General features: G+C 46.4%; 7 protein-coding genes across 7 annotated transcripts; 4 read left to right on the forward strand and 3 right to left on the reverse strand.

The window, feature by feature from the left end:
* Positions 1-181: 181 nt before the first annotated feature.
* LACBIDRAFT_316217 (uncharacterized protein) lies at positions 182-712 on the forward strand (the record flags this gene model as incomplete). The annotated part of the gene is made up of 1 exon (XM_001889624.1): positions 182-712. The coding sequence occupies one exon, from the start codon at positions 182-184 to the stop codon at positions 710-712; it is 531 nt and encodes a 176-aa protein (XP_001889659.1).
* Positions 713-1242: 530 nt separating this feature from the next.
* On the reverse strand, positions 1243-1993 carry LACBIDRAFT_334827 (uncharacterized protein; the record flags this gene model as incomplete). The annotated part of the gene is made up of 2 exons (XM_001889655.1): positions 1243-1877; positions 1930-1993. The coding sequence occupies 2 exons, from the start codon at positions 1991-1993 to the stop codon at positions 1243-1245; spliced, it is 699 nt and encodes a 232-aa protein (XP_001889690.1).
* Positions 1994-2193: 200 nt separating this feature from the next.
* LACBIDRAFT_316218 (uncharacterized protein) lies at positions 2194-2444 on the forward strand (the record flags this gene model as incomplete). The annotated part of the gene is made up of 2 exons (XM_001889625.1): positions 2194-2268; positions 2319-2444. The coding sequence occupies 2 exons, from the start codon at positions 2194-2196 to the stop codon at positions 2442-2444; spliced, it is 201 nt and encodes a 66-aa protein (XP_001889660.1).
* A 60-nt stretch (positions 2445-2504) lies between these two features.
* Positions 2505-3142, forward strand: LACBIDRAFT_316219 (uncharacterized protein; the record flags this gene model as incomplete). The annotated part of the gene is made up of 2 exons (XM_001889626.1): positions 2505-2953; positions 3004-3142. The coding sequence occupies 2 exons, from the start codon at positions 2505-2507 to the stop codon at positions 3140-3142; spliced, it is 588 nt and encodes a 195-aa protein (XP_001889661.1).
* Positions 3143-3952: 810 nt separating this feature from the next.
* On the reverse strand, positions 3953-4219 carry LACBIDRAFT_316220 (uncharacterized protein; the record flags this gene model as incomplete). Its single annotated transcript, XM_001889656.1, has 2 exons — positions 3953-4015; positions 4073-4219. The coding sequence occupies 2 exons, from the start codon at positions 4217-4219 to the stop codon at positions 3953-3955; spliced, it is 210 nt and encodes a 69-aa protein (XP_001889691.1).
* Positions 4220-9046: 4827 nt separating this feature from the next.
* Positions 9047-10449, forward strand: LACBIDRAFT_334829 (uncharacterized protein; the record flags this gene model as incomplete). Its single annotated transcript, XM_001889627.1, has 4 exons — positions 9047-9785; positions 10098-10136; positions 10251-10311; positions 10371-10449. The coding sequence occupies 4 exons, from the start codon at positions 9047-9049 to the stop codon at positions 10447-10449; spliced, it is 918 nt and encodes a 305-aa protein (XP_001889662.1).
* A 1388-nt stretch (positions 10450-11837) lies between these two features.
* On the reverse strand, positions 11838-12597 carry LACBIDRAFT_316222 (uncharacterized protein). The gene is made up of 4 exons (XM_001889657.1): positions 12405-12597; positions 12280-12353; positions 12021-12232; positions 11838-11962 (listed from the first exon to the last, which is right to left on the reverse strand). The coding sequence occupies exons 1-3, from the start codon at positions 12461-12463 to the stop codon at positions 12198-12200; spliced, it is 168 nt and encodes a 55-aa protein (XP_001889692.1). The 5' UTR covers positions 12464-12597; the 3' UTR covers positions 11838-11962; positions 12021-12197.
* Positions 12598-13450: the final 853 nt, after the last annotated feature.

The following is a 13450-nucleotide window of genomic DNA, read 5'->3' on the forward strand; positions in this document are numbered from 1 at the left end:
TAAGAGCTCTGCCATTTACAACATGTTTACAGTGTGAATGAAGCAACAAGCGTTCAAGCCAAACACCTTGACTTCGACCCGCCTCCGCGCCCAGGAAAACCCAATTTACCATATATCAAGATTAATCTGTGAAATCGTAAGAACTGGCAAAAAAAGGCAAAGAATGGAGAGAACGGACTCAATGGTTTGTGTTGGCCTTGTTTCTTCCAGTCTCTACCCTAACGAACATCCATCAGGACACACCTACAATGTCTACCCCCAACCAAACAACCCTGCGATTGATCTGTACATGCATATGTGGAATTGGAAAGAGTTCTACGAAACTCACCTTCTTGGAAAGAAGCTCAAGCCCGACGACTACATATTTCCGTCACTAGGCGTGAACGGACTGGTGGCACACCCCCACATTCCCGTCTCATCTGATATTGTCCAGAAAAGAATCAATGAGTGGGCTGCAGCAGCGGGGATTACAGGAGCTGGTCACTTTACCCAGTACTTTACAGTGCCCCACCTATTCCTGCAGGAATCTAGTCATTCCAGTGGAATTCCTGTGGAATCCTGTGTATTCCTGTGGAATTCCTGTGTATTCCTGTGGAATTCCTGTGTATTCCTGTGGAATTCCTGTGTATTCCTGTGGAATTCCTGTGTATTCATGTGTATTCCAGGGGAATTCCACAGGAATGAGACAGGATATGAGAAGAATAAGGTATAAAACCTATATTTAAATGCAAGTATATGTTAATTTACACTAATATACACTTCTGGGATTCCTCTGGAATAGGACTGGAATCAAGCAGAATAATTTTTCTTCAACTCCAACCTTATTCTGATGACTTGGTACTCATATTTCCTTATAAAATTCACATGTAGAATTCATAGATTGAGTTGTAATGTATTTGAAATGTATTACTACACACACTACACAGTTTATCTTAAAGGGAGGGGGGAGGGGAGGGACAAGGTGGGAGTGTATTTATATTTTGGGAAGAACAAGGGAGGAAGGGGGAAGGACAAGAAAGAGGGAGGGGGGAAGGGGGGAGGGAATGGTGGAGCAAGGGGGAAGGGAGCAAGGGGGAGGGACAAGGAAAGGGGGAAGGAAGCAGGGAGGGAGGGAATGGTGGAGGAGAGAGGGAGTGTGCTAGGACCTAGGCCATCGTCGTCTCGCGTTGGCATCCCATCGTTGTGTCGCATTTCGTTGCTGCCTCCTCGTCGCATGTTTCGTCGTGTGTCCGCGTTTTCGTGTTATTCGTGGGTGTTGTCGTTGCCGTTGTCGGGGGTGTTGTCATCGCCGTCGCCATCGTCGTGGGTGCTGGTTGCCGTTGGGGGCATCGTTGTGGGCGGCGTTGGCGTGTACATGGTGGTTTTGGTAAGCGGCGTGGTGCCGTCGTGTGTCGTGTGGGCGGCGCGTGTTCTTCGGTGGGCGGCGCATGTTTTTCGGTGGGCGGCGCATGTTTTTCGGTGGGCGCTCGTGTTTTTTGGTGGGCGGTGGGGTTTTTTCGTGGGTGGGGTATGGTTCTCGTGGGTGCTGGCGGTGTACGTGGGTGGTGGGCATTGTTTTGTGTCCGTTGGGTGTGGTTTTGTGTCCGGGGGCATTGTTTTCGTGGGCGTTGGGTGTTTTCGTGGGTTCTGGTGCTCGTTGTTTTGTGACGTGGCATCGCCGCGTTGTCGTTGAATGGTGTTGTGGTCGATTTTACTGGTCGTCGTGGCCATGGGTAATTGACGAGTGACGTGGGCGGTGGTAGCTATGGGTGATGGCGATGGCGTGGCGTTGGCGGCGGTGATGAGCGTGGTGGTGGTGGTGGTGGAAGGAGAGAGTATGTTTGGTGAGCATTGTTTGCCAAACAAGCATTGTTTGTTATTCATCGAAAATAAATAAACTATAATACATAACAAATAAACAAAATAAACAGGATTTCCATTCCTGCCCACTCCGGGGAACTCCATTCCTGCCCATTCCGGGGAAGACCATTCCGGGGAACATTCCGGTGTACATTCCGGAATCCACCAGAATTCCACTGGAATGCAAAACACCGGAATAAATAATTTAGCAGGGCCTTCTGCTAAATTCCATTCCACAGGAATCCACCGGAATTCCACCGGAATGACCGGAATCCTGCAGGAATAGGGGGGGCACTGCTAAGACCTCACTTTACCACTCACTGCTTTCATCGTGGGGGTGCCCAGTATCGTTTCATGTTCGCACCAATGGGGCAACATTGGACGCTGGCCCGTATTCGTTGGTGGGGTGGGTGGGCCATTGGTGAACACGTGCGTAAAAAATTTATAAACTAAACAGATGTTTATCCTTTCGCTTCTAGCGCAATACATTAATTAGGTACCTTTTAGACGAACTGTACACATACGAGGAGGACCACAGTGACGCTTTGTGTCCTGTCGATTATGAAACTAACATGTCGCATATGGGCGAGGCCGGTGAAACATGACCCCTGACGGCGGCAGAAGGGCTTCAACTCTTCGCGGCCCAGGCAGCAGAGCAGCGCCGGATGTTCGATGAAATGCGTGGCCTGATAAATGCGTGGCCTGTCATGCCTTCAAGCACACAATACCCTCCTGGTATGCCATCTGCCACACCACAGACACCCTTCGTCAGCCCCAGCACTGCAACCTTCAACCACCAAACGAACGGATTTCAGTCTGCAGCAATCAACCATGGGCCTGCCATGTATCCCCTCCAAAACTCCTCGTTGATGAATGCCACATCTGCAGGTGTGGGGTTGCCAATTCCCATTGAGCCATCCGCTGTGGTACCCGACATTAGCCGCAAGCTTGGTGCAAAAGCTTGGAAGCAGGTTGTCCGTGACTGGGAGTTTCCCGATCCAGGTCGGAAGCACTTCACAGTGCTGAAGAACTGGAAACACGAGTGGCACGCATCGAGCCGCCAAAGCCAGCTATGGGGCCAGCGTAGAACGATCGCGCTGGAATTCATTCTTGAGTAAGTCGTGCTCTTCCAATCCAAGGTACATGCACTCACTAAGTGCGTAGATTTGGGCAAGATGAAGACTTGTTCAAACATGCCTACCCAGAACACGAGAGTGGGATAACTGCTCTCCTACAGGCAATTCGTGCCAAAGGGCAAGCAGAAGGGAAAATCCTAACGCACAAACGTGGCAAGGTTGACTAGGTCCCAAGCTACAGTCAGCACAATGGAAAAAGCTGCGGGTAAGAGAAATGTTCACCGTTTAAAACACGCAACTAGTAAACTCTCGTATCTTAACACTTTTAGTTAATGTTAATGATGTACCATACTGATTCTGAAAATAAATAGTGCTGTAAAAATAAATTAGCGAACGAGTTACAAACTTGTCATTGAAGCTGTTAGCGGCATAAAAGATAAAACACTGTGTCCTCATCCTCAGCAAGAGCGACATTGATTTGTGCAAAACACGATGTGGAAGAATTTATAGAAACTGTTAACGAGACTGTAGACACATACCCATATTCCTCCTGGCCAGCAGCAAGCAAGGCAACTTTACCGTCGGTAATGCATTGCCCTTGGTTCTCATCTACGCAACAGGGTAAGTGTCTGAAGGATAAATCTGGGGATGGTCTTACCCTCAATTGTGGGGTCGTACTCATCTACACAGTGGGCTTGAACAGACTGGATAGTCAAAACTGACTCCCTAGCGCAACGCCCACATCAGCAGAGGCCGATACTCCAGTGGGCAAAGTGCGCCGTATTCACAAACCAGCTTAAGACCTGCCAAAGATGGCTGGAAGTCAGCAGCAACTCGCTCGCTGGCACTCGGTTAAACCAAAGCGTCAGGCGAGTCAAGGAAGACACGCTCCAACCGGCTCGCAGATTGCAGACTAGTCCTCCCCCCCAACAAATGGGGGGCGCTGAGACGACAAAGGTGCAAAGCAGCTGCCAGGGACGGGCGACGAAGGTGCACGCCACAGAACCTATCCTAGAGCCATGGACGCGATGCGGAGATCAGGTCGAAGAAGGAGATGCTGCCGGAGGGCATCTCACCAGTGCCCAAAGCGCATGTGAAACCTTTGAGAGGGATGAGAGATTAGAAAGCTGCAGGGAATCAAAAGAAGATCCACCCACATATGTACGAGATTCGCAGCAGAGAACATAGAGGAACGTCGAAGGAATGCCCCCAGACGAGAGAGAAAGGGAGAGCGACAGGGCCAGAATGGTGAAGAAAGGCAAGTCGTCGAGGCAGATCCAAGAGATAACAACTGAAAAGCCCATAGGCACGGCCAGGGCAAAGCCCCTCCCAAGGGCGGCGAGAAAGCGGAAAGCGTGAAAAACGCAGGCAAAGCGACGCCCACGTCGACGGTGGAGGCTGAGACACAGAAAGCGCTGAGGGGGGAAAGAGAAAAAAGGAAGAAGGGGACGCGCCTTTTGGAGGCCCAAAGGGCGAGGCAGGGAAGCACGTGCCTAGATGCCATCAGCTGATAGGTGTGACCATCACAAATAGGGTCTGAGGAACGATCCTGAAAAGTCTCAGGGATCTCCTGGATCGCTCCCACGACCCCAAACGGGGACGAATCCTCTTAAATTCGACGACATAAGTGCCAAAATCTTTGATGGCTATCACATGATATGTCACATGATCAGACTATATGACATATCACATGATCTACATCACATAATCAGACCACATGACATTGTCACATGATCACATCACATGACTACTATATCACATGATTGATCACATGTCATATCATATGACTGTATCATGTGATATACAATATGAACAACTATATGATGCATTTATCATGTGCCTATCAGGTGAAACCATATCAGCTAGAGTCAGACATCAATTTTCTGGCCATATTTTCACTAACTACCATATTTGGAAATGTGCACAGACCAAGTAAACAACACATTAACATTATTAATGACCATTTCCAGCATGTGAATTTCTTTTCTTATTTTTTTCTGACTTTTTGGCTGTAATTTCAGTAATTACTATATATGGAACTGTGCACAGACCATGTAAACATTACCCCATCCAATTTCTTTCTGATTTTATTCTAGTAGTATTTCAAATTTAGGTGGTCTAATGGATTATATGTGTGTTAAATGTGGAAGCTGTCAATGAAAGTGGTATGGCAAGCTGGAATGACAATGGAACGAAGACCCAGCTGTGCAGGGCAGTTAGTAGGAATCACCCACCAACACTGAGAGGCCTGACAATACAAACAGGCCATAGTTGATGGTGCCTGCTGATGGGCCGATGAGGGCCAATAACCCTGTGTTGATGAATTGGCCAATGTGATCCCACTATCAAGGTAAAGAAGGGTCGGCCAGCTACGTAGATTTAGCATACACCGATCAGTAGGAAGCTGCCCCGGGAAGTCAAGTCCCTGTATTTGTATATCGGCTGATAGCTAAGCTATGCAAGGTCAGCTGACAGTTTTGAACATTGTATTTGTATATCGGCTGATGGAAGATAGTTAAGCTATGCAAGGTCGGCTGACAGTTTTGAACATTGTATTTGTATATCGGCTGATGGAAGATAAGCTATGCAAGGTCGGCTGACAGTTGTGAACGTTGCTGGGTTGGTGATCAGCCGAGGGCCTTCACTTCTGATTAGCAGCTAGGCTATGCAAGGTCGGCAGACATTTTGAATTCGCCTGGGTTGGTGGTCGGCCGAGGGCCCTCAACTCTGGTTACCAGGGTCAGCTGGCGAGACCCACATGGTAGTCATGGTTCATGGATATCACCGAGTCGGCCGGACACGAGAATTTATGAACATCTCATCAGCCGATGCATCACCAAGGCCGGCATTTTCAAGCTGAATCGTTTTCAGCTTGGCCTTTAATTTAGCAGCCAAGCAGAGGCAGACCAGGCAGAACTTGCAGTTCAAATTTTCATGATCCGAGACAACATCGGTCAAACCAGCATTGATTAGTAAATTTTAACAAGAGTTGCGATAGGTGTAACTGACTTGTGGGATTCGAACCCAGGGCATACATACACGACGTACCCTCCCAGCGTAACCACGAAGCCAAGCCAACGTTGGAAGACGATCGTGGCCAGTATCTTTTACCTGCCTGCAATTTGAACCCGGGCGTCCAAGCTCGGCACTTTGTAAGTCACCCGTTCTCGGCATAAGACAACTAAGACAACTACCCATTCTTGGGACTTTGGATGTTACAAGCCTTGGATTAGTAAATTTTAGCCAGCGTTACAAAAAGGCCATCTTCGCTCTATGTGACTTCTGGGATTTGAACCCAGGGCATACATACCTCCCAGCTCAACCACTAAGCCAAGTCAGCACTGCAAGAGGAAGTTGGTCAGTATCTTTTAGCTGACGACCATGTCACTCTAATATAGTAGTAAGTAAAAAACTGTTTAGGATGAACAGCATGACTTGTTAGGGATTTGAACCCAGGGCATACATAGATACAATGTGTACACCTCCCACCTTGACCACTGAGCCAAGTCAATGATCCACCTGGCCTGAAAGCTCGGCACTTTGTAACTTACCCAGCGTAAGACAACTAACCTGGGTCTGCAAGCTCGGTAAGAATTGATTAGTAAATTTTAGCCAGAGTTACAAAAACGAAAGAGTTGCGATCGCTGCAAGTGACTTCTGGGATTCGAACCCAGGCATACATACACTCTGTACACCTCCAGCTTAACCACTAAGCCAAGCCAACGGTGGAAGACGATGTTGGTCGGTATCTTTTAACTGCTGACCATGTCATTCTAATAGCAGCAAGTAAAAAATTTGTTTAGGATTTAAACCGGCATACATAGGTCGGTCAGTATCTTTTACCTGCAGTAAGTAAAAAACTTTTCAAAATGTGAATCTATGACTTGTTCGGGATTTGAACCCAGGGCATACATACATATACTACGTACACCTCCCAGCTTAACTACTAGGCCAAGCCAACGTTGAAGACAATGTTGGTCAGTATCTTTTACCTGCCGACCATGTCACTCTAATAGCAGCAGTTAAAAGGACAAATTCTGTGCAGTGACTTGTTCGGGGGGTGAACCCGGTGTATAAGACAACCCGGTGCCTGGCCAAGTCCGGCAAAAAAATGTAACTTAGCTGACGACCATGTCAAATACTTGTTTGGGTGTGATTGAACCCGGTCCTATAAACTCAGCACTGACTTGTTCGGCATTTAAACTACAGTTCAAGCTGGGCCCGGACATGAGACCAATTGGAGTACGAAATCAAGAATTCACCCCTTATCCCAGATTTACCAACAATCTTTGGAAGCCAGCATGGTCTAATGGTAGTTGGCTTCCGGGTTCAATCCCCAGCTTCCGGGTTCAATCCCCGGCCATGCTTATGTTTATGACTCTTTCAACTCTTTTTTGCAATTTGGCCTTGAGGCCTGTGCCGCCATCATTTATGCTTCTGATATAGGGTTGCATCGAGGGTTGTAATTTAACCTGAAAACATGCGTGTTTCCCCCTTTAAAAACCCTCTCGCATTTCAAGGACCCATCTTCACCCCCCTCATCTGCGACATGAATAACTTCACCCCCATGACAATCTGGAGTCTGTTGGGTATCCCTCCACCCAACCCATACCCCGTAGGTTCTGTACATCTCCATTGGTCGTAACCAGCTGATGATTCGTCAGAAAGGAACCTGAGTCTGGTATAATATGAGTAGCGGTGGCCTCATGTTTGCAACCGTAGACTCCACCGGCAGGTTGCCAGACGTGAGCAATCCCCTTTGTACTTCCTTTTTCCCACTAACATGGTGATTAGGGGACGATACTCTTGACCATCATCGATGACGACGGCGAGAGGGTTACCTTACCATATGTCCTTTTTACTCTATCCAAACCCCCATTTCACCTATTATGAAAGGGCATGTGGCATAACACGGGTCTCTTAATATGTCATACCATTACCACCTGTATCTTTTTACTTAAAAAAAAAATTCATGTCGAGTCTTGTTTGAAAGCCCGGATGAGCAGAACTGATCTGAAAGGCCGGGTGCAACCAGACAGGAAAGACCACGATCCTATCCTAATGGCAGTTATGACCCTGACATGTTGACAGACGTCCCTGTTCTACGTAATAAATAAATCCATGCCCAAGCCTCATGTTTTGCCAGTTAAAAGTGTCAAAAATTATGAGTCCTTACGAGTTTATGAGTAAGACTCATTCTTTATCAACTGAGGACTTAGGCAAATTTTTCATTCATTGATTCATTTACCTTTCATCACCGCAGGAACCTTTTCCCTTAAACAGAAAAGCAGCCATAAAATCAGGAAAAATGGTAAAAGAAATCAGCAAAAAATATGTAAAAATCAGAATATTGCTTAGTAAGGTGGGGAGGCTGTGTTCAGGGTTCAGGGTCAATATCTAAATATAGAAATCACCTAAAAGTTGCCAGAAAATCAGAAAAAAATACCCAAAAATTAAGAGTGATCTTCTCTGTTGCCATGGTGTTGAAGGGGCTGTGTCCAGTATTCAGGGTCCATATCCAAATATGGAAATCAAGACAACCATGTAAAAATATTGTCATATCATGCAATGTGACTATATCTTGAGACCAGCTTTCTTGCTCTTTGACATATTGGTCAAAAATGCATGACAATTTCCAAAAAGTGTCCAATTTTTTCAGTATTTTGTGTTTTTCTCAATGAGGAATGGTCTGCATGACATTATTTATATATATCTATAAAGGTAAGGAAAGGGGCTACAATTGTTGTTTATGGAGCTAAGTGAGAGGCTGTGCTTCTGATACCGTGGGAAATTTAACCCAAAAAAGGAAATTCATCACAAATATATAGAGCATGCTATTATAGGTCACAAAATATAACTAACCATCCTCTTTCCTGAGATATATGCAAACAGGACTGTGGGAATATTTTACCATAAACAGAAAAATAGTTATAAAATTGGGAAAATTTGCTATAAAATGAAAATAATAATAATAATAATAATAATAGCACACATTGTTGCTATGATATTGATGGCTAGGCTCAGAGCTCAGGGTCTATTTGCAAATATAGAACAAAACTCAGAAAATCATAAAGTGATTACATGACCAATTTCCTAATATTAAATTTAGAGTCCACAGAAAGGACTCATACATGCCATGCAAAGCACTGGCCCACACCCACAAGTCGGAGAAAATTGCAAGTCTAGAGACCTCCATTTGGTTTCAGGAAGAAAAAATCACCGGAGCGACTCGCTGGATGGACCGTATTGAAGAGTCTGCCCACATGCGTTGGAAGGAAACACAAGAAGATTTGCAGTCCATCCGAAGTGATCACCAGAGACTGGAAGCCGAGGTGAGGGAAGCCGTCAAGACACTGGAGAACAAGTGGGAGACTACGCCAGCTGCGTTACAAGAGAGTCTCACCCGGGGCTTTGAGAAACTTGCAAGCCACATCGAAACTGCCGAGCTAACACTCCACGACCTCACCAAATCAGTCACTACTATTTCGGAGCTCAACCTGCGGCTCGGTGCTCGCCAATCAAGTCTGGAATCACTCATTATCCAGTTCCTCGGCAACAAGGAGAAGAAGCACACTGGCATCAATACCGATCGCTCAGTCTCACCCGACTGCAGTCAGAAAAGGCAGCAGGTACAAGTCTCCCCGACCCCGGGTGTCGTTCTGCCAAACCCAGTTTCAACCGATCACGCGCAAGTCTCTCCAACCCCGGCCGTCTTTCTGCCTCCAGCATCTGAGAGCCCAGTGGTCCTTCTGTTGGCGCCAAACCCAATTCCTCCAACCTGGGCAAGTTCGCCCGGTCCTTACATTGGGAGTAATAGGAAGTCACCTTGGCTACAGAAACTCGAACCCACACTTCAAACCCCCGCACAGAGTAAGTCTTCTACTTGGTGAGGATTCAAAAATCTGACTGCCAGCAAGTTACAAACAATGATGTCCAAACTGTCCAAACTCCGTCTACTTAATAGTTAGTAGCATACATGTATATTTTTTGGACAATCTTCAATTTTCTTTTGGGCATATTTAATATGAAGTCCTGTGGTGGACATAATAATGAAGGCAGTAAGGCCTCGGCTTCTTTCACGACCCAGTAAACTGTGACTGGCAGAGAAAAGCGGGGGGATCTTGGAGCAACTTTGTCCAATGGAGACCGGCATAGTAACAGCTTGGCGTTTATTTCAGGCAGCCGAGTGCGGTTGTTTGAGCCAGACCCGTTCCAACATGGGTATGTTTACAAGAAACATTGGTCGGTATAAACTTGGTAGGGATTTTGAACCGGGGGTGTGCATAATATATCTCACTGCCTTGTGAACGTCACCATGCTCGGCTTCTTGGGAAGTCATGGACCCAGTAAACTGCATGACCGAATACTGGACCATGACCGGCAAAGAAAAGCCAAGGTAATGTTTGAGCAACTTGGCAAATAAAGCCTGAGTGAAGACGAAACTTGGCTGTATAGTGTCAACTGGATGGGACCAGGTTGGGCTGATCCACGCTGCATGGGATTCAAAGCTCTTCAGCAGACCCATGACACATGAGCCCATTCCATGAAGAGATGGGTTGACCCAGGATCCAAGGCATATTTAATTCATGGGGTACTAGCTGACTGACCATGTCACCGTGCTCGGCTTCTTGGTAGGTGATGGACCCAACCCAGTAAACTGCATGATGACCGGCAATGAAAAGCCGAGGTAAACTTGGCAAATAAAAATGAGACGGCTGTGGGCTGATCCACAATGCATGGGATTTAGAGCTCTTCAGCTGACCCATGACACATGTTGAGCCCAATCCATGAAGAGATCGGTTGACCCAGGATCCAAGGCATTTTTAGCTATGTCAATTCATGGGGTACACTTCTCAGCCGATGCACAGTACCAGTCCTAAGAGAGTCTTGATGGCCGGTCCACCTTTGATGGGGTCAACTGATCCATGGGCTCATCAGCAGGCACCATCAACTATGGTCTGTTTGTATGGTCGGGGGGCTCAGTATTAGTGGGGTAAGGTAACTAATACTTGTGAGCTGTGATCTTGGTCACAGCTACAGTCCAAAGAGAGGAAGAATGAGGGTTAGAGACTAGATGTGGGTGTATTTTAGCAAGATTTAAGATTGCTCCAGATATTCAAAGCTACCCTGGAAATTCATTGAGAGGTTGGATACAGATGCAGGAAGAGATAACAGTGCAGATCTGATAAGACCTGCCCTGATAGACTGGGTCTTGTGACACCAAAGTCACTGAATAGGCATTCAGTTTACACTAAATAAAAGATTACAGCTTGTCGGCAGGTTGGTGGTTCAAACCAAGCCAGAGGCAAGATTACATTACCAGTTCATTTACCTCACCAACTCATGTTGGAAGGTCCTGGTTGACATTATAGAGTAGGGGAGGCTGTAAGGCTGTATTAGTTATACAGCTGTCTACACTACCACATATATGCACCAGTAGATGAAGGAGTAATCTTTCATTTATCCAACCTTTTGGTGTAGATTTTCCAGAGAAGGAGTGGGGATTGTGCAGTGGAATTCTGAAGCATGAATGATCTCCACTAGATACTAGCAGAATGTCTCTTGAATCAAGATCTGACTTGTATTGTAGCCAATCACAGCTTGGTCTTAACACCATTATCATTTTGACTCACTACACCACCAAACGGTGGCCAGGTCACAGACACCTGGATCAAATGATGTAATCACACCTAGTTTCCATGTCGCGTCAACCTGTTGACAGCTGGGCGCCGTGTGAACTTCGCACTAAACACAGCATGGCACCAGGGATACCTGTCCCCGGGGTGGAGCGAGATGTTGAGGACAGGTGGTCATTCAGGGAATGCTGGTATATTGGGCTGGGTATGAGCTACCGGGGTTTACATGTTTACATCTCATTTTCATAAATTTATTCATCCTCATTTGCACCTTGCTTTATTTCAATTTGAGAACATAAACAAAAGAATAGATTGCATTTTGACAACGGGCTACACAAGAGTTATATACAGCTACTTTATCTACTACTCATATAGGTTGACACTGTTTGTGGTGGTGTCAAGCGGGCTGATCTGTAATAAGGCGTTGGATGAGTTGGTAGGCCGTCATGAAGGGTTACTGGGTACGTACCTAGAACAGATGCACGAACAAGGTAAAAAGGAGGGGTGTGACGCGACGTTGTTTGGTGTTCGTCGTGCATTGTTGTTGGTTTGTTGCTAGTTGTCACATTGCCGTCGACGACGTGGCCCCTGTTTCTTATGTGAAAAAAAGAGAGGAGGGGTGTCGTCTTGCTCACCTCAATGTCGTTCATTGTTGTAGATCATTGCCGATGGCAATATGGCCTCTCCTTTAGTCAAAAACGGAGGGAGAGGGGTATAGTGTTACTCACCTGGACATTCACCATCGTTGGTCATCCTCGTTTGTCGGCATTTGTCTGTTGCAAGTTGAGACGGCGACGTGGCACTGCTTTCTCATGTGAAAAAAGGAAAGGGGTACAGCAGTCACCTTGCTCACCTTATTTCAAGGGAACAGTGACAATGATTTGCGTCGTCACCGTCTGGACAATGTGGCATGTCCGCTGGCGTGCCAGGTCGTCTTCATCCCATTGAAATGTGGTGCGCTGACGGGCTGGTTATCTGGTGTTGCATCGTTGAGGGCATTTGAACGATTGATGCGGGGTGCTGGTGGTTATTGACAGTGGTGACAGAGAAGAATGGTGCCGGAGACGGAAGGTGAGAGTGAGGAAGGTTGAGCTGGGGTTGGAAGTATTTGAACCTGCGGAGTGTCTGAGTTTGAAATGACTTGGGTGAAATTTCGCTCACTGTGCACGGTTACAAGCTGTATTTGCGTACGACTAATGTATATTTCAAAGTGCAAAAGCACTACATTAACCGTCTCTTACATAGCCCTTGCCTTTGAGTGAAATCTAGCAGTTATACTAATTTTGTGGTAAGGTGGTCGCTACGTTTACAGCGGAGCTGGTGCCCATGTATGAACCAGCTGATGGCCAGCTGGGCCTGGGCACAGCATGTGGATCAGGTAACTCACAGGTGACAGATTTGATGAGCATCAGGAAATTTGGCAACCCGCCATCAACCTGTGCGCCAATTGGCGGTGTATACAACATTCATCAACAGCTCCCCACATATAACACATAGATAGTGTGTTACACATCTGCGGGGGGTGAGGATCATTGAATAGTGCACTTTATATGCTCATAGTGATCATCTAGTTACTGTCATTTGTAGATAGTCTAGACATATTGCATGTAGATATGGACATTGTAATTTGTAGGTATGGTATAGGGAAAGCATAAGATTTGTAGGCACCCTACTACTATTACAAGGACATAACAATGACCCAATATGCACTCACTACCAACATGCAATACACCACCACCCTGTAGGAAATTCAGTATATTGGTTCTTGATATTATATAAAACCATTGTAAATGGTGCAGAGGATTCCACAAAGGAGAGGAGTAAGGGCTCTTGTTTGGGTATTGTCTTTGACATGGGGACAGAGTAGCAAAAAATAAGAGCAATGGATAGGGATGGAAG

This window comes from Laccaria bicolor, genomic scaffold (genome assembly GCF_000143565.1).
Source record: "Laccaria bicolor S238N-H82 LACBIscaffold_70 genomic scaffold, whole genome shotgun sequence".
Lineage (NCBI taxonomy): Eukaryota > Fungi > Basidiomycota > Agaricomycetes > Agaricales > Hydnangiaceae > Laccaria > Laccaria bicolor.